Source organism: Chelonia mydas, chromosome 1 (genome assembly GCF_015237465.2).
Source record: "Chelonia mydas isolate rCheMyd1 chromosome 1, rCheMyd1.pri.v2, whole genome shotgun sequence".
Lineage (NCBI taxonomy): Eukaryota > Metazoa > Chordata > Testudines > Cheloniidae > Chelonia > Chelonia mydas.
The window spans coordinates 267,086,275-267,111,375 of NC_057849.1; the positions used below are offsets into that span (position 1 = coordinate 267,086,275).

Below are 25,101 nucleotides of genomic sequence, written 5' to 3' on the forward strand. Positions count from 1 at the left end.
GCACTGTACAAATGCATAGTACGAGATGTTCCCTGGCCTGAAGAGCTTACATGCGACAAAGAGAAGACGGACAATTGAAACAGGAACCATACCCTTGTGTTTCTTGACATGTGTGCTTGTGAAATCTAAAGCATAATGTAGGGTTTTGAATGTATATTATTAATAATTATTTGTATAAATTCTCAACCCAATGCATCTTTATAGACATGGGCAGCAGTAAAGCGTCACCATTCATGCCTGTCGATGGCTTGTTCAACCCGTTACGCTCAACCTGGTCATGTCCCTGCATGAAATGTCCTGCCATCTAGTTGGTGATCTGACTGACCTTGGTTGCATTTGCATTAATTTTCTTTAGTATCTTGTTATCTGTTTCTACCTTCTATCTTGTTAACCCCTTCCCCCGCCATTGTAATCTTTTCAACTTTCAATCTTTTCAGCAATCAGTCCTGTTCCTTGATTATACACTCTACTCTCCTTCTAACTTTCTCATGGGTCTTAAAATCACTCCACTTTACACCTGCCATCTTCTGAAGAACTCTCATCTCTACTGCCTCCAGCCTTCTGAGGTCTGTTTCATTTAACGCAGCTGCTACTAGACCATAGAGCAATACTGTCAAAACACTGGTTTGATAATTTTTCACATTGGTACCAAATGCAATGTTTTTATCAGTCCATAATTTCATCTGCTTCTGTGCAGCACTTGTTGCTAAAGCACATCTCCTTTTAGCTTCAACCTTGATGGAACTATTGGCACAAATCAAGCTTCCTAGGTACACATATGATTTTATTTTGTATTTGTATTATAGTAGCACCTAAAAGCCCCAATTTTACAGCTGGGGGACCTTGAGAGAGAGAGATTGTGACTTGCCCACAGTCACACAGCATGACTGTAGCAGAGCTGGAAACTGAACCCAGGTTTCCTAAGTCCCAGGCGACAAAACTTCCTCTCTTCCATGGGAACACCTGAGTTTTCTGTCTCCTGATCCAGGAGCACTTAGGATTTTCAGGAACTTCACCATTCTTTTCATTCTTTTCTTATTCTTTTCTCCCCATTCTGGGGGTAGTCTGGATTCAGTAAGGTCGCATCCCTAAAAGTAGTTTGGATTTCTGCCCACAAAAACTTATTCCAATGGGTGAAGAGCCAAAACGCTATTGACTAATGAAGTCAGCCTATTATGCAATATATTGAAAAACTGTTAATGCTAACGTTGGGGTTTTGTTTTTTTAACACTGTTTTTCTCCACCACAGAATTCCAGTAACTGACCTAACTGAAATGTACTTTGATGAGTTACGACAGCACAGAAAACCCACCTATAAAATTATAGCCTTGCAATATCTTCCAAAGTAAATTGTAATCTTGGTATAACAGCTAATGATGGAAAACTACAAACCAGGGGTTTTCAGGCACACTGAAAACAGTTTAATTTTGTGTGTGTGTGTGTGTGAGTGAGTGTGTGAGAGAGAATAACCCAGAGAGATAGATAGCAAGTGCTATTACTTAGACATCTACTGTCACTTAATCTCTTTAGTCCTGGGTTCTGCTACATTGAGAGAGCTCCAAATGATTAACCCCCCTGGAACACTAACAACACTGGCAGCCTATATGCTTGCTCTGCTGGTATCTCATTGCCTTTAATCTCTCTCTCAGGCAGCGGCAGATAGCAATAGTTCTCTGCCCAATCTGTCCCACTGCTGGCCTTACCTCGTATGCCTGGTCCTAAACCATCACTCCTCCAGTGCCTGCCTCCCTCCCTGCTATCTGTCGATCCCCAAAGGACACAGGTGAATCACATTAAAAACATGACTCTATCCCCACAGCTTCACCTCAACCCCACTTGGATTAGTGATGACAGAGAGCTTTTCATCTCAGCAGAGTTCCCTTCTTTCCCCTAGGGGTAGCAGCAAAGTTCCTCCCACTCAGAACAAACATACGTTTCAACAAAAATCTTCTCTACCCTCCAGAGAAGCAGCAGTGGCAGCAGGAGAGACTCCCAGTGTTTACCCCTGTAGTCAGGCTGTATCTTCTTGGGTGAGCAGGCTATACCTGTTGCACTGTTCTTCTCCAGCCACACAGTGTTCTGCTGGGGTGGTGTTGGAAGAGCTTTCAGGTCAACAGGTCTTGGAGCTAACCCCCCCTTGAGATGCATGGGGAAATGCACGCCTTTCTGAGATATAATTTCTGACTGTCTTCAGACACAGGCAGACATCTCTGCATTGATTACACTTCGGTCATGTTTCCAAGCTTTTCTCCACAACCATGAGAGAGAAAAGTCTTAAACTAAAACCAAAGCCAAAAAAAACACAACAAAAACCAATCCTAAAAAACAGTGTTGCCAACTCTCTTGATAAAATCAAGAGTCTTGTGATATGTGACCTTTTTTTTTGATAGCTCTGGCTTCTGGAGTAATGTGAATAAGTGTGAGTCTCAGCTTTCATTTGCAAAGAAAAGCTGGAAAGGTGAACTCTCAAGCTCAAACATCAGGAAAAAAAATCTATTGATTTGTAAAATCTAATAATTTTTAAACCAATCTCATGATTTCTGATTGCTTGGATTTGCAACACTGGTCTGATATAGAAATATAGAATAACAGGGTTGGAAGGGACCTCAGGAGGTCATCTAGTCCAACCCCCTGCTTAAAGCAGGACCAATCCCCAATTTTTGCCCCGATCCCTAAATGGCCCCCTCAGGGATTGAACTCACAACCCTGGGTTTAGCAGGCTAATGCTCAAACCACTGAGCTATCCCTCCCCCCATTTATGGATCGGGGCAAAAATTGGGGATTGGTCCTGCTTTGAGCAGGGGGTTGGACTAGATGACCTCCTGAGGTCCCTTCCAACCGTGATATTCTGTGAACATGTGAACATGTATGTTACTAATATATTTGCCCACTTGCCAGAAAGAAAATGGAGCAATATACAGTGCCCAAAAGGTGTGGATCTGGGCAAGGTTTATTGTCATGTGTATTGCTGTAGAAGAGTCAAGGATCCCTACTCACAGCCCAGGACACCATGGTGCTAGGCGCTATACAAACAGAACAAAAACATGGTCCCTGCCCCAAAAAGCTTACTTGTTCCCTCAATTCCTCCTTATTTCCAGTCCCGTTCCTTTTCCTGCCTGTCACTGCAACAAAGAGGAGGGAAACTGAGGGATAGATAAAAGCAGCACTAAACAAACGCTCGCACACAACATTGCCAGCAGATGAGATGAAGCACCTGCAGCCCTGGCACCCATTACAGTGCTTCCTGCAGTAACTGCTGATAAGAGAGAATCAGCAGGACTGGGAGCAGTCCGGAAGCAGAAGATCTGGGGTGGAGGCTGGGTTTGCAATAAAAGGGTGGAGGACATCACAGAACTTCTAGGTTCACTGAACAGAGAAGTGGCCAGTCCCATTCTCCTTTTCTCTGATCCTAGGATTGCTTACACTATAAACTCTTCATTGCAGGGATGATGTCTTTATTTGTTCCTGCAAAGCAGCGGGCATACTACTGAGTGCTTTAAAATAATAAATAGGATGGAGTTGGGAGGACAGATAGCTTCAGGTCAGCTGTAACTGTTTCACTCTTCCTCTAACACGCTTTAAAATGCCAGTAATTGAAGTGCTTTGGAAGATGAGCTAGTAAAATATGCAATTTGCAAGACTTCTGCACAAAATAAGAATGAGTCGGCAGGCCACTTGGCTCCTACTGTTGAGCTAATCTACATCCCAGGCAAGTTAGTATGTCAGGAAGTAGTAAAAATGAAGGAATACAGCCTAAAAAATAAAATACTTAAAAAAAAAAATACTTCAAATTTTGCCACACTTCTTCATGAACACACAAATATTTAAAATGGACAGACTTGCAGGAATGTCCAGATTTTTCTAAGACATCTTGATCTGAAACATTCATGACCATCGCAGTAGTATTTTTCTTGGATAGTGTAATGAATCAAGTTTATTACCTACTGGTGCCAAAGAGCTGAAAATAAAATAACAGAGTTGAGTGCACTCAGGTTCATCAACTCAAACCAAATACTTCTGAAAAATTCATTACTGTCGTACCCGGAATACAACTCTCAGGGCTTGTCTACATGGTAGTGTGATGCATTCTACAGTGGTGTGATTTCTAAAGTGCATTCACATGTTACATATAAATTGGTCCGTGCAGACCCCAGTGTGCATTAAAGGGTCCTTAGTGCACTTTAACATAGTACTATTTCAAACAGCACTATGTTAAAGAACACCAGCAGAATCTACGCAGGCTAATTTACATGCAACACAGTGTGCCTCAGAAATCAAACTCTTGTGGAGCACATTACCCCACAGCGTAGACTAGCCCTCAGAATATACTGTCTCTCAAACTGTGTGTTAAATGCATATTTTATCCAGCTGTGTTATTCGAAGCAAATTGCTTATTTCAGAATTTCTAAATTAAATAAAGTGGTTCTGCAAAGACCCCAAAAGGTGAGTTCTTAGCATCTCCATCCATGTGCAGTGGGTGAGCGCTGTATGAGCAGGGGGAAAGGTAGTTTTGCATGTTGGTGTTTAAAGTAAGTGCAAGATTGAGTTTTGAAAAATGTACAGAAGTACCACCAACTGCTGGAGAAGCAGGGCTACACAATTATTACAACTGAATTTATTATTATTTGTATTACTGTAGCACTTAGGAACTCCAGTTATGGACTAAAGCCCACAGGTGTAGTTTGACTTCTATGTTTGGAGGGGGTAGCTCCAGTCAGGCCAAAAGGGACATGTGTGGGGGGCAAATTCTGCACCTACCTGAGACTTGCAGTTTGGGGGGCAATGCCCCCATGTCCCAACTACACCCATGCTAGAACCCCATTGTGCTAGATGCTGTACAAGCACAGAACTAAAAGACAGTCCCTAGGAGTCTAGGAATGTGGTTTTATCAAACCTTACAGCCTCATTCCACACTAGTCTCCCTGACTCCCACTTTCCCCTGCTCCTTTCTGAGCAAACTGCAGCCCCTTAAACCATCTTTTTGATGGTAGCTACAACTATTTCACCCTCACAACTTTTGAGTCCCTCCCCAGGGCACCCCCTTCACTACATTATATTCAAGCTTCTTTTCCTTGACTTCAAGACTCTGAGTAACCTGGCGCCTCCCTGCTTATCCAGCTCTTTTATTGCATCAGCCCTGCCTAGTCCACAATGCCACCAGCCTCAATACATCATTTTATCTATTTCTTCCACAACCATGCACACGGAGGTGACTTGTAAAGCCAATATTCCCTCCTAAGCTTCCTGGGGTAGGGGTTGTCTTCATATGTGTTTGGACAGCACACGTTCACAAGGGATACTGTCATATAAATCCTCCATGACTAGGGCTCCTAGGTGATAGGGTAATACAAATAAATCATCATCATCTTTTCTTTACTTCTGGTCATGCCATGAGTTGTGGAGAGGAAGGGATGTTTTAGAATTATGCTTTTGCTTCCTTGCCTAGTGTATCCATGCTGAATATTTAGATCTAATCATAGATTTTCACCAAATGGAAAACATAATGCAGTAAACTAAACCAAAGCCTACTGAAAACTTTGGGCCATTGTTTGATTTTAAAAATAAAAGGGGGGGGGGGGGGAGGTGCCTAAAGCTGGACTCTTATGCTCATACTTAAGCATCTAAATACATGAGCAAATTTTCAAAAATTCTGAAGTTAATGGAAACGTCTGGGCACACTTTTGAAAACTCACCCACTTATTTTGGTGCTTAAGTAACAGCCTAACTTTAGCCACCCAGATTTTTTAAACTTTTGTCTCTTGAAGGAAAAGAGCAAGCAGTTTTAATCACATGGGAGAGGGGCTTTTTATTTTTTCTTTCTGGGACATGTCTACTTTGGGCTCAGCAAATAAGGACTCTGCCATTAAGTATTTATCACTGAATACTTAAATATCTTGTTCTGTTTTTGCCAAACTTCCTGCAAAAATGAAAAATATCCCTTTAAAAAAAAACAACACTTCTCAGAGCTTATTTGTGTCTCCATTGGAAGGCCAGTTGCACAGTTTCAGAAAGACTAATATGTCCTCAGTCTGAAAAGGAAAGAGGCTGTATCATTAGAGCCCTGCACGGATACAAAATTTGTATCTGCATCCGATCCGCAAAAACTGTCTGTGGATATCCGCAATCCATGGGTCATAGAATATCAGGGTTGGAAGGGACCTCAGGAGGTCATCTAGTCCAATCCCCTCCTCAAAGCAGGACCAATCCCCAATTTCTGCCCCAGAGCCCTAAATGGCCGCCTCAAGGATTGAACTCAGAACCCTGGGTTTAGCAGGGCAATACTCAGACCACTGAGCTCTCTCTCCCATAGTGATGCAGGGCTCTGCCAAGCCCCCAGTCGCCTCCAGGGCTCTCCCAGTGTGGAGGCTCAGACACCCATATGCAGCCACCACAGCTCTAATACATGCAGACCCAGCCGGGACAGACAGCGGCAACAGCAACTCTCCGCTGTTGTTACCCGCTAGTTTAAAGTACAACCACGCCTCTTTCAAAATGGTGCTTGGCTCATTGTACAGGAGAACATGGTCGCGCTTCCTTCCGGGAGCTGTAGTTTACCTCCTCGGTCCAAGAAATCTGGGGACTACAACGTCCAGAGCGCCCAGCAGCCTTTTGGCACATATCGCAGCCTGCTGCTTCATGATTCAGAGAGCCAAGCTACAGCCTGAGAGCTGGGTGACAGCCGCCCTGTTCGGGTGAGCATGTGCTGCAGAGCCCTGCATGGATACAAAATTTGTATCTACATCTGAGCTGGGAGTGGCAAAAATGATCTGCGGATATAAAGCAGATATTTGCAGATTTGCAGGGCTCTCTGTATCACGCTTAAGGAAATACAAAGGAGACGTTATTACTGAAAATTTCCATATGCCAGAAAATTTTAGTAGGTCAACTGTTTATTAACACAACCTGAAGGTCTATTTTCAAACACTGTAGCAGAGGGAAGGATTTACTATGGTTTTGGTGACAGGGGAGTGAAGGCCCCTGAAAATCCCTCTTCTCATCCCCATCAGTCACACCGGCAATTATTAACCCTGAGCCGCGTCTGTTTAAAAGACATCAAGGAAAAATTGGAGCCTTCCTACCCATCCAAAAAGAAACAAAAAGATTTTGGATACGTCTACGCTAGCGACTCTACAAGTGTCCATGTGCAGGTCTGTGCCATCATAACCCCCCTCTTGTCCACACTTAAACCCCAGAAGCACATGTCTCAAGGTGAATAGAGGGTGAGTAAGCAAGCATGCCTGAAGGATGTGGGTGAGTACATGCTTTAGGCTGTGCCACTGCCCTGTACCCATGCCACTTTGCAGTGTGAAAGAGGTCAAGGGGCACGTAACAGGTATTGAGTTTCATTAGTTCTCCACCCTCATTCCTATCATGCACTGAACCTTATTCTTCTTGACCCTGACACAATATAGGCCCCTGTTCCTCTGAGAAGTGGTAGTAGCATGCAGCAGAATAACTTTCCACTGCACTCTTTACAGGTGAAAATGGATCCAGCTCTGAGAGCAGCAGCTTGGCCTGCTGAGCGCACCCAAGTGCTGATCCATGTGCGGGTGGAGTCACCATCCTCATGGTGTCATGAACCTTTCCAGTGTTTCCCACATTTAATTCAGGAATTTGCCTCTGGGGTCCACTAAGCCTTGCAAAACAACTAAGTAGCAACCTTTTCGGTTCACATATTCATTTTCCCCTTGTAGTGGGCAAAGTATTAGGCTGTGGGTGCCATCAATGGCCCCTGTACAGTTCTGAAACCCCATCCTCAGAATTCCTGCTATTATTTCTGAAACTTTTCTAATGGCAACCACTTGTGGATAGATCACATGTTAACTGCCTTACAAATGTGCACAACCACTACCCTGACAGTGGACTTCTAACCCCAAAGTGGTTTGGACCAATGGACCAACATCTGTCTGGTGTAGCCAGCTTTCACAGGGCAATAGCGACCCACTTGTGAAGTGGTATGGCTTCTCTGAATCAAGTGTTGGAGGGCTGGTACAAACTCCTCACACAGCTCCATGAAAGTCTGTTTCCTCATTCAGAACTTCTGAAGCCACTGCTGGTCACCCCAGATTTCCAAAATAATGCGATCCCACCACACTGCACTGGTTCTCCTGCACAGAAGCAATGGTCAGCAAGCAAAGGTCAGACACCTTTGACATGTCATAAAATGCTGCTCGAATTCTAACCAGCATCTCACTGAGTGCCCACTAAACTCTATAAACATTTGTCCCACCAGGAGCAGGACCAGAACTGGATCATCATCCCATTGCTCCATGTTTTCCATCCAGTTCTGCAGGGAATAACAACAAGGATTTACGCAATCAGGAATTGCCATTGGCAAAAGGGTGAAAGGGGGACAACAGTGCCAACAAAACACAGCAAAGTAGTTCCTAGACTGTCTCTTTGTGATGCACAGAACCCTGGGATACCATCCCAAAAATGGTGCTAATGTTGCGTACCACAGTGGCAGTGTGGATGCAAGTATATGCGTGTACAAAGCATTATACCCATGTCCAGCACAGCACACAGGGACACTTGGGTGCAAGTATGGGAAGCACACAAGAACATTACATGATCCACTACTCAGGTATGTGCACAAGTTTAGACATAGCCTTAATGAAAACAGGGTGCAGGGGAATTGTTTGGATTTCAAACATTTCCAATGCGGCATTTGTAACCCAAACATTGCACCACAGGTCTAGTGGAAGGGAGCCAGAAAGTGAAACTTGTTAAAATTGGACTTTAAAAAGAAAAGTCAAACTGACCAATCTATTTCCTTTGTTCATGGAACATGAAACATAAAACAGCGTTAGCGACGAAAAGCACTCCCATGGAATCAGATACACCCTGGGTTTATATTTGTATAATTCTTTCTGTTTCAGTAATGTAAGGTATTATTAAAAAACATACAGACATTTGTGTTAAAATATATGATTTTTAACTTGACAGTGTCTCTACAGAACGTACAAAGATATCATCATTATACCAAAAGCTCTGATATTTACATGTTTTAACATATCAGTTTAGGCCTACAATATTATGACTATAGTACATTTAAATATAGTATACATTTAAAATATAATGATTTATGCTTAGCACGTTGTCCTGCATAAACAAAATCTTATCAGTTCCAAGATGAATCATGCTATCAGACATACTCTGCAAAGCTCTCAGTAGACTCAGAGTCTGCCACTAAGGTTTCAAAAATAGAATCTGGCATCTATGTTTGCAAGAATAATTTGTAGCAGTAAGTCTAGCCTTAAGAACACTGTATCCTAGCTAACAGCATGTTTCACATCTGGCAATATTCAGCTGTATTATTACTGTACATTCATTAGAGGTAGGTGAAACAAACTTTCCTAAAGTTTGGGAATGTTCAGACCCAACTGCAATATCCATAGCCTTTGAGGTATGAAGCATACAAAAGAGATGGTTGAATCAGAGGCGCAAAAAGGATGGTGATGAGAACTGTGAAAATTTAAAGCAGACATGCTGCCCATAATGGATTCTATAACTGCAATCCCCTTAGAAGACATCTGAAATGGACAATATAGCAATTAAGTCGGTAAGACCACTTCTCTCTCTCCCGGGCTGCTCTTTGAGATGGATACCTGCACCACTGAATAAGTAACTGAAGGGTTAAGAATTAAACAGCCTCAAAGATATAGCACCTAACTGAGGGTAGTCAAGGGAAAGATTCCTTAACCAATTAGAAGGCAATTCCAACCTTCCTTGGCAGGTGTTACAGGAATGTGACCCTACCTGAAGATGAAACAGCCAGCAGTGGAGCAGGAAAGATTTAGTTTGGAAGAAAACTTGGAAATATTCTGAGTATTGAACCAGCTTTAAAAAGCTGAACTCTCCTGAGGCTAATGGGACTTAGGGAAAATGTTACTTTTAGCTGAGCACATGTAACTCCCACAGAAGTTGCGTGTATCTGCCATGTTATCTGGTGGGAGAAACTCCAGGGATATATACTGGCATTTTTGGATGGGATCAAAACTGAGGGAAGGTGAGTACTGTATGTTAGCATTCAGCTAAACAGGATTAATTGTTTAAATATAGAAGCCTGACCTCTTTGGTTTCTGAGGGGACACATTACCTATCTCCTGACCTCTTAAAATTGACAGTGTCAAGTGAAACATAATGTTACAAGAAAAAGATGCATGTAAGGTTTCACTCAGAAGTGATCAACGGTGCTCTGGAAAGGATGAGGCTATGAACCGAAGAGGTTCCAAGTGCCTACAACTCCCCCTGACTTCAGTGGGCGTGAGGATGCACAGCTGGTTGGCAGAACAGACCCACACTGAGCTGCATAGTTCTTATAACTTAGCCATAAAGCAGAGAGCAAGAAGACATCAGTTTCTGTGACTAAGGAACCAAATTCTCCCTCAGGACCATTGACTTCAAAAGGGATTACATGGGATTGGGAAGGCCTAACTGAGTAGTGGGAAAGAGTAGTTTGAATTATAACAGAACATAATAGGACTTCCTGTTGCAGCAATTATAACAGTAGCCAGAAGTAGCAGGTAAGCATAGTCAGTTGAATGGCCAGGAATTTCTTACGTTTCAAAATCAGCCTGGTTAAAACACCATTACCACTAACAACAATTTTTGGCTTTGGTAGTAAAAGCCCAGACAATTAGTCAGCCATTTCCAGTTAAAATGTTTTCATAAGGGCTTGGCAAAGCTTTCTATCTAAGGGATGTCTTCCATTGGTGCAAGAGTTCTCAAATAATAGAGAATTCCTCTTGGGGGTGAGCTCTTATGGGACTAACTTCAGTCTGGCTAGTTTCTAATTGTTTGATCAAGCATTCCGTAGCCCTCTAAAAAGAGAAAAAGGCCAGTTGTCTATCAGTTACATTTTCATATGTGATATACTGGAAGTTAAATAGACTGCTCCAGGGTAGGCAAATGCCTAAATCTAAGGCACCTGTCTGTGGTATGTTGACATGAAGAACAGGTTACTTATCTTGTGCTGTAACTGTGGTTCTTTGAGATGTGTCCCCCGCTGGGTGCTCCACTTCAGGTGCACATGTGCCTCTCGAGCCCTGAAGCAGAGATTTTCAGCTATCAGTGTCCTTTTGGGCCATGCATGTGCCCTAAACCTCCTCATGCCAGACACACAGGCTATATGGGGGGAGGGGCCCCTGCAGGAGAACCGCCCTTGGTTCCTTCTCTACCCCAGCATCCCCTGGCCCAGTCCAAAGCAGAGGGGAAGGAGGGCGGGTAGTTGAGCACCCATACGGATACAGATCTCAAAGCACTGCAGTTACCGCACAAGGTGAGTAACCTCTTCTTTGAGTAGTGTCCCTATGGGTGCTCCACTTCAGGTGACTTCCGAGCAGTATCCCCAGAAGGAGGAGGGAGCTTTGGAACAGAGACCAGAACTGAAGATAATACTGCAGAGCCCAGTGCTGCATCATACCTGACAGTACAGATAAGGGCGTAATGTTTCATAAAGGTATATACTGAAGCCCATGTAGTGGCCTTACAAATTTAAAAAAATCAGTACATTCTTCAGTACAGCCACAGATGTTACCTGACAGCTGGTCGAATGTGCTATCACCCTAAGATGGGGGAGGGGGGCAGAAGAGGGGGGAAGGGGATGTTGAGCATCTGCAGTCTCATTACAATTTACAATACAACCAGATATTCATTTCGATAGTCTCAGAGCAGAGATAGAGAATCCCCTGGATCTATTTGTGATGGAGATGAAGAGCCTAGGTGACCTTTGAAATTGTCTGGTCCTACCTAAACAGAAGGCTAAAGCTCTTCTAACATCCAGGGTATGGAAATAGGATTCCTGCTGAGAACTGAGTTTTTTGGGGAAAAATACTGGTAGATGGATGGGTGAAGGTGAAAATCTGACAGAACTTTTGGTAAGAATTTAGGATGTGGGCATAAGGAGACCTTATCCTTGAAGAATACTAAGGAGCAGCGGGGGGGAGACTCTGCCATTAAGGCTCCAGTTTCCACAGTCTTATGATCTGACATGATGGCAACTAAGAAAGCAGTTTTCATAGATAAATGGAGCAGGGAGAAATTTGCCACTGGTTTGAATGGTGGTCTCATAAACTGATGGAGAACCAGGTAGAGATCCCAGTAGGGGTAGGCTGCTAATACAAGGGGTAAGAAATTGCCCAAGCCCTTAATGACTCTAGACAATGCTGGGTGAGCAAATCCAAAGAATCCCTCCCACTGGGGGATGAAAGGCTGATATGGAAGTCAAATGTACCTTACTTGAGCTAAAGGACAATTCCAGTTTATTCAGATCCAGCAGGTAATCCAGGATGAGTGGAAGTGAAATTGAATAAGGCCAGAGGGAGCAATGTCTGCACCAATGAGAGAATCTTGCCCATTTTTGTAGATCTTTCTGCTGTTTAGTAGCACTTGCTGTATGTCCGCAGAGCAGGAAGCCTCTAATTCAGAGAGCCATGGAGGAAGCATGCCCTGAGGCGTAGAACAGCTAGGTTGGGATGAAGCACATGACCTACATCCTGAGACAGGAAATGAGGAATGACTGGATGCTTGAACAGTGGTTGGACAGATAGATGAAGCAGATATGAGTACCAAAGTTGTCTCGGCCAGGTTGGCACTGTCAAGATAACTCTGGCTCCATCCTGTCTGATCTTGTGCATACCCCATAGAATTAATGGTATGGGGGAAATGCATAAAACAAACCCTTCTTCCAAGGGAGAAGGAAGGCTTTTCCTGAAGAGTGGTTACCCAGGCCCACTCTTTCACAGAAAAGATGGCACTACCTGTTTCTGGAGATGGTGAAAAGGTTGACCTGTGTCAGTTCCCATCTTTGGAATATGCTGCAGAGAATTTGAGTGTCCAACTTTCATTCACAGTCCTGTGAGAAGCGTCTGCTGAGGGCATCGGCTGCAGTGTTCTGAATGCCTGGGAAGTAGACAGCTGAAATATGGGCCTAATGGGCTATATACCAGTTCCAGAGCTTCATGGCTTTGTCACACAAGGAGTGGGACCTTGCTTCCCTCGTTTGTTGATGTAGAATATGCAAGACATGTTGTCCATTATAACCCTGATTGCTTTGCCTTTCGGAAGAAAATTACAGCAAGCATTCCTGATAGCCATGACTCCAACAGATTGATGTGTAGCCTGGTTTTTCAGGCTGTTCTTCTGCCTTTAATCAGGAGGGCATCAAGGTGGGCTCCCCATCCTAACAGGGGTTGTTAAAGTCACTGATGGGCTCAAGAGACAGAAAGGGATGCCCACGCAGACATTGATTTGTTCCTTCCACCAATTTAGGGAATTTTTTTTACCTGCAGGGGAACCATCAGCTGCCTGTCCAGGATGTCCTTGAGCAGGGAATAGGTTGATCTGAGTCAATCTTGGTTCAGCCTTGCTTGATCGGTCCTTGTATGGGTATCAGTGTGGATTTCTGTACATTCAGCTGCAGGCCCAACTCTTGGAACAGAGCAAGGAGCCAGTGGGTGGATGGTAACACTACTTTGTAGGAGCAACCCTGGAGTAGCCAGTTGTCAAGGTACAGAAAGACTAAGATTGCGTCCTGCTAAAAGTAAGCCATTGCTACTGCTAAAACCTTTGAGAACACCCGAGGGGGCTGATGATAGGCTGAAGAGAAGTACCCAGTATTGAAAATGAGCCTGGCCTACGGTGAAGCACAGGTGTTTCCTGTGCGACCGTTGTATTGATACATGAAAATAGGCATCTTGTAGGTCGAGGACCAAAAGCCAATCCACTTCCTCCAGTAAGGGAATTATAGTTGCCAGAGTCACCATCCTGAACTTGTGAGGCTTCACGTACTTGTTGAAGAGTCTTAGATCTAAGATCAGCCTCCACCCTCTGTCCCCACCAGGAAATATTTTTAATAGAGCCCCTTGCCCCTGTGGGGAGAAGGGACCAGGAACCAGTTCTGTTGCTCCTAACCAGAGGAGAGAGTCCAGCTGTTGTCTCAACAAAAGCTCATGAGAGGTGTCCCTGAAGAGGGACAGGGAAGAGTGTGCAGGGGGTGGGAGATAATGTAAAATGGATGGTATAGCCCAATGTTATGACCTCCATGACCCATTTGTCCATGTTGATCTATTTCCAAGCTTCTGGAAACAAGAAAGATGGTCCTCAAAGTGGAGGAGGTAGGCCAATGGGCACAACTGTAAGTCCAGAGATAAAGGAAGCTTCAAATCCTCAAGCAAACTATCAACACTGCTGCTTGGATGAGGCCTGGGTGGCCAAGGAGGGTGGTTGAGTGGCTCTTTCTCTCCCTGAAATCTCTCTCTCTTTCTGGCAGTTCAGAAGATCCATGGAGTCCAGAAAACTGAGTAGGACGTGACCTCTGGGCAGTCTCTGACCTACTAAACCTCTTATTATTTGCAGATTATATATATATATGCAGGGATTTTAAGGTAGCCCTCGAGTCTTTCAGTGTGTGCAGGAACTCATTTGTGGTTTCCGAGGAGAGTTTATGACCACCCAAGGGAAGGTCCTCAACAGTGTTCTATACTGTCTCTCAGAAACCCTGAGAGCTGAAGCCATGGTGCTCTGCACATAACCACCACCATGGAGATGGATCTGGCAGCAGTGTTTGCAGCATCTAAGGATGCTTGAAGAGCAGTTCTAGCCAACAACTGGCCCTCACAGATGATAGACTGGAATTGCTCCCTGTGTTCTTGTGGTAACTGTTCAATAAATATCATAAGTCTGTTATAAATGTATGGGTAAATGATGAAGTTGTATTTAGCTATGATCACCTGCTAATTTACAATCTGAAATTACAGGGTTGCTGATGAACAATAACTTACTGCTTTTTGTACTGTGATTTTAGTCTTGTTCATAAGCCAGCTGGCTATTTGCATGAACTACTTTTGTTCACAGTCTGAATTTCCAGCAAGCAAGTCAGACAGCAGATGGTGATCCGCTTAGAAATTCTTTTAGCTTTGAATTGTCAAAGAAACCCCCGGGGAGTTAGGTCTCCAATTCCGATTGGATTTCATTCAGAGTTGGAACCTGACCCACTTAGGCTCCTTGAAAGTCTCAGCACAAACAGGTATTATTTGTTCATGGCTAAATGGACATGATCCTTTGAGGTATTAAGAACTTGAATTTCATACTGACTTCAACCGAAGAATCAAGCCCTATGACAGCATGATGATATAGCTGGAATTGTCCAAGTATTTGAGACACTCTACATTATGCTGCTGTAATAAATGGAGACGCCCATAAAATTTAGTAGTAGTAACTGTTGTCCACATTTGTTAATTCATAAGCACAACATTCAGTTGGAATCTGTAAAGCCTCATGCATGCTTAATGGTGATGGAGAAATAATAATTTGTATTTCTGTTGCACCTTCCATCAAAGGAGCTCAAAGTACTTTACACACATTGCAAAACCCTGTGAAGTAGCTCAGTGTTATCTCCATTTTACAAGTGGCATACTGGGGCACAGAATTTATGTAACTCAAAGCAGATGAGGCAGTGTCTTTTATATACTTCAACTCAACCAGAAGCTATGGGGTTTACTGAGGAATTATTGGGTAAAATTCTCTGGCCTGTGTTATGTTATTACTTTATCATAATTGTCCCAGCTTGGCCTTAAAAATCTATGAACAGGTTTCCTATATCCTGTTTTCCACTCGCAGGTCTCTCCAACCAGCAGATTGGTTCTCCGAATTGGATTTTTTCTATAATTTAGCGGCAGAAATGGCTTTAAAAGGTTATAGGTTTGCAGGGTTGATTGAACATGTCAGATGTTGATACAAGATAGGAGACAGATGGGGCAGTCTGCCCCAGGTCTTGCTTTAGCTTCCAGCCTTTGGATCTTGTAATGCCTTTCTCCCCTAGATTAAAGAGATCTTTACTACCCAATATTTTCTTCCTATGATGGTACCTTATACACTGTAGGTAAGTCACCTCTCAATCTTCTTTTTGATTTCCTAAACAGATTGAGCTCTTAAATTTCTTTGTGGCACACGGGTCACATCTGCAACTACCAACCACAGATCAGACAAAACAGAGGCTTGAACCCCACCTCCTCTTCTTTCCCTTAATCGGAGTAGAACATTAGAGGCAGACATCTCTTTCCTTGGACCTTATCTACACTGGCGGTGGTGTTTACAGTACACATAGCTACACACCGGAGTGAAAAGCAGGCTGTGTCCACACTGTGATGTGTCACTACAGACGGCAATGGGGAGGCAGCAGGGAAAGGCTCTAGCAGCAGGACACTACACTACTAAAAATAGCAATGTAGATGTGGAAGGCACTACTTGGGTGAGTAGAGAGCCATGTAGGGTATATACCCTAAGATTCAGGTGCTCGCCTAAGCAGTGCCTCACAGCCTACACTGCTCTTTATACCGGTGCTAGTGGGACATGCAGGACCTGTACTCTACATGCCGCGTGTAGACATAGCTTTAGAAAGACTAAAATAGATGAGACATCCCTGTATGGCCTAATCATGCACTGTGACTCACTCATGCCAGGACTCACTTACAGCCATAACTAGACTCCGAGCACATTAAGAGTTTAAAAAAAAAAAAAAAAAAGGTTTTGCCAGCACCAATCCAAAGTTATCCACTGTAAACCTGGTATACGAATGAATACTTATAAATGATTAACTGCCAGAGTGGTTCAGTAGGAAATTCAATTGCAACTGTAACAGAAAACCCTGAAAAGCAAAACACTCTTAAAAATGACTACAGACTCCACATTTTACTCTGGTTCAGGCTATACTATGAAAAAACTTCGAGATGTAATTGAAAAACTGTAATTACAACAAATAAAGACTTGGCAGAAGCATGTGGGATTCCCCTCCGCCGACCCCCCCCCAATAATACAAGGGACCTATCAGGTCAACATGTTTCAGAGTAGCAGCCGTGTTAGTCTGTATTCGCAAAAAGAAAAGGAGGACTTGTGGCACCTTAGAGACTAACCAATTTATTTGAGCATAAGCTTTCGTGAGCTACAGCTCACTTCATCGGATAGTCACCACTATCTCACCCATGACTATTATGCTGAGAGGTACTGGTGAGTGCATGAGTCACAAATCTCTTTCAGATTGGGTGTGAATGCATCCTTCAATTAACATAGCTGCCAGGATTGCAAGCCCCCCACCTAAAACACAAGGGGGATGAGAATCTGTCCAGCAGTTTGGACTGAGTTGGTGGAGGAGTATAGCTGAATATTGTCTGTATAGTAGGGAGTAAGATGGGCAGCTTTGGGGGGGGGGTGGGGGGTAGAAGTTAGAGGTCTATTACAGGAATGGACAGGTGAGGCTCTGTGGCCTGCAATGTGCAGGAGGTTCAGACTAGATAATGACGGTCCCTTCTAGCCTTAAAGCAGTGGTCACCAACCAGTCAATCGCGATCGACTGGTTGATCCTAGAGACTCTCCTAGTCGATCGTGATCTCCAGTGGTGCAGGGGGGCTGCTGCTAAGGCAGGCTCTCTGCCTGCCATGGCCCCATGCTGCTCCTGGAAGCGGCCAGCGTGCCCCGTGGGGGGCAGGGGGGGGAAAAAGGGTCTCAGCATACTGCTCCTGCCTGCAAGCACTGCCCCCGCAGCTCCCATTGGCTGGGAACGGAGAACTGTGGCCAATGGGAGTTGCAAGGGCAGTGGCTGCAGAGAGGGGCAGTGTGTGGAGCCACGTTGGCCCCTTCTGGGAGCAGCATGGGGTCGGGGCAGGCAGGGAGCCTGCCTTAGCCTCACTGCGCTGCTTACCAGGAGCAACCCAAGATAAGTGCTGCCCGGTGGGAGGCTACACCCCAACCCCCAGCCCTGAGCTCCCACCCAGAGCCAGCACCCCATACCCCCTCCTGCACCCCAAGCCCCTGTGCCAGCCAGGAGGCCAGACTCCCTCCCAGAGCCTGCACCCCTCACCCGCTCCTGCACCCCAACCCCGTGCCCCAGGCTCAACCCGGAGCCCCCCTCCCATACTGTGAAGCCCTTGGCCCCAGCCCAAAGGCCGCACTTTGGAAGGAACTATCAAGGCTGGTAGGCCAGAGAACTGATCCACCTTGGAAGCACTATGTCTTTACATTGGGTTACCCATACATTTATTTTTAAAGTGACTGTTGCAGAACCTGAAAGAAATGTATCTATTGCATACCCCTTATATAAGACTTGCTCTGATAAACACTTCCAGTATATAGGCAGTGCATTCCATGCAAATGAGGAAATCAAATGCTGGCAGCAGTCGGGAATTTTATATTTAAAAGACAAACACTAAGCCCAATCCTGCAAGCTTTTATTAATGAAGTAATCCTTACTGAAAGTAGGGCTACTCGCCTGAGTAAAGATTACATTAGCATGAGTCTGCAGGATCAGATTATGGCTTTCAAAAGTCAGTCAGTTGAAAATTAAATTCACTCCTACAAATAAACACTTCTATTATTTCCTGCACTGGGCAGCAACCAATTTTACTACCAATCTTCTACTTTTCTCCCATAGAGGCTGTTTGACAAAAAGGTTCCTCTTTGCACACATTATTGTCCTTTACTTACAAAATATTACCTGTTGGCTTTAGGAATAAATCACCTGACACTATCCATTATCTACTGGGAAAGCACTTGCCTTTAGTCAATGTGCCAATTGACAGTTCAAGTATCCATTCACTGCCCAAGGCCAGTATTTATTTCCTTCAGATTCTGAGCCAGATCTTCAGATGGTGTAAACTGGTGTAACTCCATTGCCTCTGATGAAACTATGTCAATTGGTGATTTGACCTATTATTTCTTGCATTTAACACAAATTATTTCATTCCAGAAACACTCATACCAAGAAGAGTTACAATATGCTCCAATATCCTAATTTTACAGAACTGCACCATCTTGGGCCTGTGTCAGATTTGGATGTGATATGTATTTGATAGTACTGCCGCACTTCTTCTAAGACCACTAGGTATTAAGACCACTAGGTGACTAATCTACTAATTGTCTGGTATTTTGCTTTGATTGCTTTTGTGTAGTACCACCTTGTATCTTCTGCAGCTGCTCTCTGTATGGTAATACCCATTGTTTCACATTCTCTATGTATATAAATCTCCCCACTGTATTTTCCACTGAATACATCCAATGAAGTGAGCTGTAGCTCACGAAAGCTTATGCTCAAATAAATTGGTTAGTCTCTAAGGTGCCACAAGTACTCCTTTTCTTTTTGCGGATACAGACTAACATGGCTGCTACTCTGAAACCTCTCCTTACTCTGAAATCCACAAGAGGGGAACTACAATGGATCTCAGTTAGAAAATTAAAAAATAATCTGAAACTTGGTCAAAGAATGTCTAAGGTAGTCGGACTACTGAGTTGTGCATTCCTGAAAAATCATGCTGAGTTTTGTTGTGTTTGTGATTCCTGTGATAGATGCATCGCTCTGGAAATAGGGAATGTTCAAGGACTATTATATTGAGATGTGACCAATGCTATGGACACATAGAACAGTCAAAGCCTATTGTATTAACTATATAAATAATATATGTATCTTTATGGGCTGGCTTGTATTATATTCCTGGCTCAATGAATGAGCTAAACTATGTTTCCTGTAGGAACTAAAATCACTGTTGGGTACTTAATACAAATCCCTAATGCAGGTAACAAGTGTGTGGAAACAGCATATACTGGTTTGACTTGATTTAAGAGGCCTGGCAGACAAAGAACTTAAAACTGTATAAAGCTCCGGTGAAGGGACAGGAGTCACTGTCACTCCATCCAAGAACTGACAACAAACTGTGATCAAGAGAGCCAGGCCCTATTGAAAGAGCAAAAGTGCTTCAGGCCCTCATAGGGGATCCACATAGAAGAGGGATGAGTGCATGGCCAGCTCAGACATGCCAAGATAATCACAATGAATTGCAGGAGTTGGCAGTCCAAGCCCCAAGTCTGGAGGGAGGAGATCATGACAGCCAACCCTGAGAAAGGTGACAAAGCCTGAAATCAAAACTGCAGGTGCCCTCAAGGAGACCACAAAAGGAACAGAGGTGTCATTACCTCAGAAACTGGGCAATTTCTTTTTGCAGTTCATTTCTGTCTGTGTCAGCATGACACACTTTATGTTCTCTCTTGCATGGTAAGTCTATTCCTGCTCCCTGGCCCCCCTTTTTTGTTTTGTTTTTTTAAAATACTCACTAACAATAAACCTGATTTTTTTTAAAAATTCAGCTACCGGGGGAAGAGGGGGGTTTGGGGAGGGGGGGAGGAGAAAAGGGATATTTTCCAATTAATTTCTCCATGGCTGATGATGGCCAAATACATTTTTTAAATTGTGTAACCTTTTATTTGGGGGTGCAGATGTCTGCCCAGTGCAACACTCAGGTGACAGGGTCACAAACCACAAACTGCACTAGTTACCTAATCACACTTGCCAGGGGAGTGGGTTTGCGGGAGAATTGTACCACTGAAACCATACCCAGCTCCAGGCAGGTCTCCCAACATTACAGACCCACAAACCCAGGTTTCATTCGTGGAATGAATCAAAACTATAATACATATGATATCTGGTGCTGCAGATGATCGGCAACAGAGATTTGCCCTCTAGCACAAAGACAAAGCCATCTGTGTCTTGACTTTCAATGGAGTCGTGGGCACTCAGCAAAATGAGGAAAAGTGTGTGCGTGGGAAGAGGGGGGAGGAAGACAGAGGAGACAAAATAGGATCTGCTGAGTAAATAGCAGGAAAAGAAGAAGAAGAAAAAGAAAAAGGAGGAGGATGGCAGGAAGTCACAAGTTATGGCATTGTTTCATGTGAAAAACAAAATCAGATGGAAACAAGTAACTTATTATCCCTTCCATTAAATCTAAAAGGAATAAAAAAGAAGCAATTCAGGAATAGAGGAAAGAACGTAGAAAAATATTACAGCATTTATTTTTATGTTTTCTGAAAATTAGTTTTATTATTTATTCATTCATCCACTTCTTCCTTTTATTTTTTTTTTTCTTGTTTGTTTGTAACTGGAATCACTTTTTACTTCAGACGGGTAGTGTTTGTTTTTTCAGTGCCACGATTATATCTGCAATTACTGTTTGTGGTTCTGTTCTGGTTAAACATGCTTATAAAGGTAGCATGTTATGTAACGCATTACAAATCTCTATTTCACAGGTCTTCGAAACTTAAAAAAAAAAACCTCTCTGAATTAGTGGCTCCAAGTTTTCAAATTCTAAGTAATGCATTTCTCAGTTCAAGGGTTCCTGGAAAACACTAAGAATAACTGAGAAGAAACCAGGAACCACAAAAGCACAACAAATAGCAGCTGTAACACAATTATAACAACCTACGTAATTTCATAGCTCCAGGGAGTATTAGAAATTTCAACATACTTTTTGGACGTATATTCAGCTTTCAGGCTGGAGTCATCAATAAATACATGTTTCTATGCTTTTGTTTTTAGAATCATCTTTTGCTGGGTATATAATGATCTTCCAGATGCTCAGAATTACATCTCCCACAATCAAAATACAGTGCAGGGATATAATAGGATTTACTACTACCAAGATTAAAGCTGAAAATCCACCAACACAAAGGCTTATTTAAAAAAGGTAATTATTTGCTATAAATACCCAAAAGGATTATTGTAAATTATTTGCAATGCATGATAAAAAATAAGTTTTGGTTTAATTTTAATTCAGATGTAGAAACATTGTGAAACATTGTGATAGAAACATGTGTTCATTCATTTATTTTACTAAAATCTGGTAAATAAAAACATGTTCTTTCCCTCTTGTAACTAGACTTTTCTGAAGACTTGTACTAGAACTAATTAGCTTTAAGATGTCCTTTTTTGTGAAAGAAAAAAAACAGACTTGCCAGAAACATTCTTAAGACTTTACAGTAGATTTGTATTATTAAATCAAGCAGTTAAGAAATTTTTTTTTCCAGAAAGGTGCCACATTTTTTTTTTTCATGTGAACTGTTAAATCAGCCAGTGGCTTTTCTAATAAATAGCTAGGTTGATTAAATCCAGACAGCATCATCAACTTTTACTACAACTGGTTTCAATTCCTTGATGTAAGTCCCTCTGTTAAGCCACTATTATAAGCCACTAGCTTGATTACAGTATGTGTTTTCTTTGAGACAGAAACCACTGCATAGTTAAATGCAAATTTGTTTACTGAACCTTAGAGTACCAATTTAGGACTAGTCATTATGTCATGTCTTTTACAGATGCATTCCTATAGATTGTTTAAAGTAAAATCTGTTTGTGAAAAGCAGCATGGTACATTTGCAGGATGCAAACAGTAAGATTATGTATATGCCATTTGACCATAATAGTCATGTTTCCATTTGCAGTTACAATTAATTGCAGCAAGCCAAAGTTCTATACTTATTCACTATCAAACAATGACAAGTATTAAAATACTAACATATTAAAAATGACAAAACAAGTGACTAAAAAACAAGTAACGTTATGACAGATGAAAATTCATACACTCCAAAACTATTGATTTCAGTTGTATCCACTGTCTCCAACTCCTGATTTTAGTGAAAATTCAGATACATAATTTCATATCTATCCTTAACACCTGCTGGAGTCTAACATTCAGATATCTGTCTCTAGAAGGGAGAAGGCTCTTTTTTGACACAAACACAATGGTCATGTGTGTAAAACCTTGTTCACAATTTTTGCAGTGAGCACTTAACTTAAATGTACTGAGAAAGGCAAGAACAGTGGTTCTTGAGCTAATAAAACAGGGAAGTTCTATTGTACCAGCAAATTTTAAATTTATTTTAGCAGGTTGCTTAGAAAATGTACATGCTGGTGATTTATGTGTTCCCTGCACAAGAAGCAACTAGTGCTTTCCCCACTCTTTTGTTCAGGGAACCTTAAAGGACTTGAAAGAGCAACTTTGGAGGAGTTTAATCTTAGGAATCCAATTATTACAATAGCTTTAATTAAATAGATACTGATCCCTGGAATATTTGTACACCTTTTTTTAAGTCTGTAGCTCGATCACGAACAATATCATTCTAAATTCAAGCTGCTTAGTTGTGACTTGTCATAGAAATCAGTGTTTCTATCCCCAGAATGGATGGTTGCAACACTTGAAGAATCTGACCAGGAGCTTTGAACCTTTCAAGGAGGAAATAGGTAGGCATGTGTGACCTACAGTTCAGTGTGCTTTGTTCCCCTCTGTACCCAACCCTCAGAGAAGGCAAGCATATTACAGTCCCTAGCTTCAGAGCTGGGCTCTTTAGCTCAAGGTGTAGAGACTAATGCTTTCAGCTCTGGAGGTAATCCAAGATGGCAGACGTTGAACTCTCTCTTTTGGAGCCATAGAGGTCTTGCCTAAGGCATCATTCCTAAGGGGAAAATAGTCTACTGTAAGTTTTGACTAGATAAAGACATAAGCACATTTAAATTAGACTCGATTCACACTCATACATAATAACTGCATTTGCAGACCAATTTGCAGTGGGGGTGTAACCAGATCCTTGTTTGGTTCATTTAGTTACTTCAATGCCCAGGCTCTGTCATTGGGTTTGGGAATACTTTTACCCTGGTGTGTCAAGTAGCAATTCATTCTATATACGAACACTCACATGAGTGAGCTTAAAAGGGGCTATCTACATCATCTGTAAGAATGAAACGCAATGTCTTGAATATAATAGGAAGGCCAAAAAAGAATTTGAAGAACAGCTAGCCAAAGACTGAAAAAGTAATAGCAAAAATTTTTTTAAGTACATCAGAACCAGGAAGACTGCTAAACAACCAGTGGGGCTACTGGACAATCGAGATGCTAAACGATCACTCAACGAGAAACTAAATTAATTCTTTGCATCGGCGTTCACGGCTGAGGATGTGAGGGAGATTCCCAAACCTGAGCCATTCTTTTTAGGTCACAATCTGAGGAACTGTCCCGGATTAAGGTGTCATTAGAAGAGGATTTGTAACAAATTGATACATTCAACAGTAATAAGTCAGGACCACATGGTATTCACCCAGGAGTTCTGAAGGAACTCAAAGGTAAAATTGCAGAACTGCTAACCTATCATTTAAATCAGCTTCTGTACCAGATGACTGCAGGATAGCTAATGTGACAACAATTTTTAAAAAAGGCTCCAGAGGTGATCCCGGCAATTATAGGCTGGTAAACCTAACTTTAGTATTCTGCAAACTGGTTGAAACGATAGGAAAGAACAGAAATGTCAGACACATAGATGAACGTGATTTGTTGGGGAAGAGTCAACATGGTTTTTCTAAAGGGAAATCATGCCTCACCAATCTACTAGAATTATTTGAGAGGGTCAACAAGCATGTGGAAAAGGGTGATCCAGTGAATAGAAGGAGTACTAGTGGCACCTTAGAGACTAACCAATTTATTTGAGCATAAGCTTTCGTGAGCTATAGATCACTTCATTGGCTGCATCCGATGAAGTGAGCTGTAGCTCACGAAAGCTTATGCTCAAATAAATTGGTTAGTCTCTAAGGTGCCACTAGTACTCCTTTTCTTTTTGCGAATACAGACTAACACGGCTGCTACTCTGAAACCAGTGAATATAGTGTACTTAGACTTTCAGAAAGCCTCTGACAAAAGTCCCTCACCAAAGGCTCTTAAGCAAAGTAAGCTGTCATGGGATAAGAGGGAAGGTGCTCTCATGGATCGGTAACTTGTTAAAAGATAGGAAATGAAGGGTAGGAATAAATGGTTAGTTTTCAGAATGGAGAGAGGTAAATAGTGGTGTCTCCCAAGGGTCTGTACTGGGACCAGTGCTATTCAACATATTCATAAATGATCTGGAAAAAGGGGTAAACAGTGAGGTGGCAAAATTTGCAGATGCTACAAAATTACTGAAGACATTTAAGTCCCAAGCAGACTGCAAAGAGCTACAAAGGGATCTCACAAAACTGGGTGACTGGGCAACTAAATGGCAGATGAAATTTAATGTTGATAAATGCAAAGTAATTACATTGGAAAAGATAATCCCAACTATACATACAAAATGATGGGGTCTAAATTAGCTGTTATTCTCAAGAAAGAGATCTTGGAGTCATTGTGGATAGTTCTCTGAAAACATCCATTAATGTGCAGCAGCAGTCAAAAATGCAAACAGAATGTTGGGCATCAATAAGAAAGGCATAAATAGGACAGAAAATATCGTATTGCCTCTGTATAAATTCATGGTATATGCACA

At 42.5% G+C, this 25,101-nt stretch overlaps 1 protein-coding gene and 1 long non-coding RNA gene across 6 annotated transcripts in view; one reads left to right on the forward strand and one right to left on the reverse strand.

Annotated features, from left to right (window-relative positions):
* The window catches only part of CRADD (CASP2 and RIPK1 domain containing adaptor with death domain), a 112,320-nt gene that overhangs the window by 18,564 nt on the left and 68,655 nt on the right, over positions 1-25,101 (reverse strand). The window contains exon 5 of one of the 5 annotated variants that reach the window (XM_043546017.1): positions 21,500-23,268. The exons of the other annotated variants lie outside the window; for them this stretch is intronic. Within the exon in view, the coding sequence (XP_043401952.1) occupies positions 23,255-23,268 (14 nt within the window). The 3' untranslated portion in view covers positions 21,500-23,254. Of the gene's footprint in view, positions 1-21,499; positions 23,269-25,101 lie in introns of those variants that run through there. 5 annotated transcript variants of the gene reach the window in all.
* The window catches only part of LOC119564425, a 36,795-nt gene continuing 33,063 nt past the window's right edge, over positions 21,370-25,101 (forward strand). The window contains exons 1-2 of the long non-coding RNA XR_005223283.2: positions 21,370-21,506; positions 22,993-23,056. This is a non-coding gene — a long non-coding RNA (uncharacterized LOC119564425). The remainder of the gene's footprint in view (positions 21,507-22,992; positions 23,057-25,101) is intronic.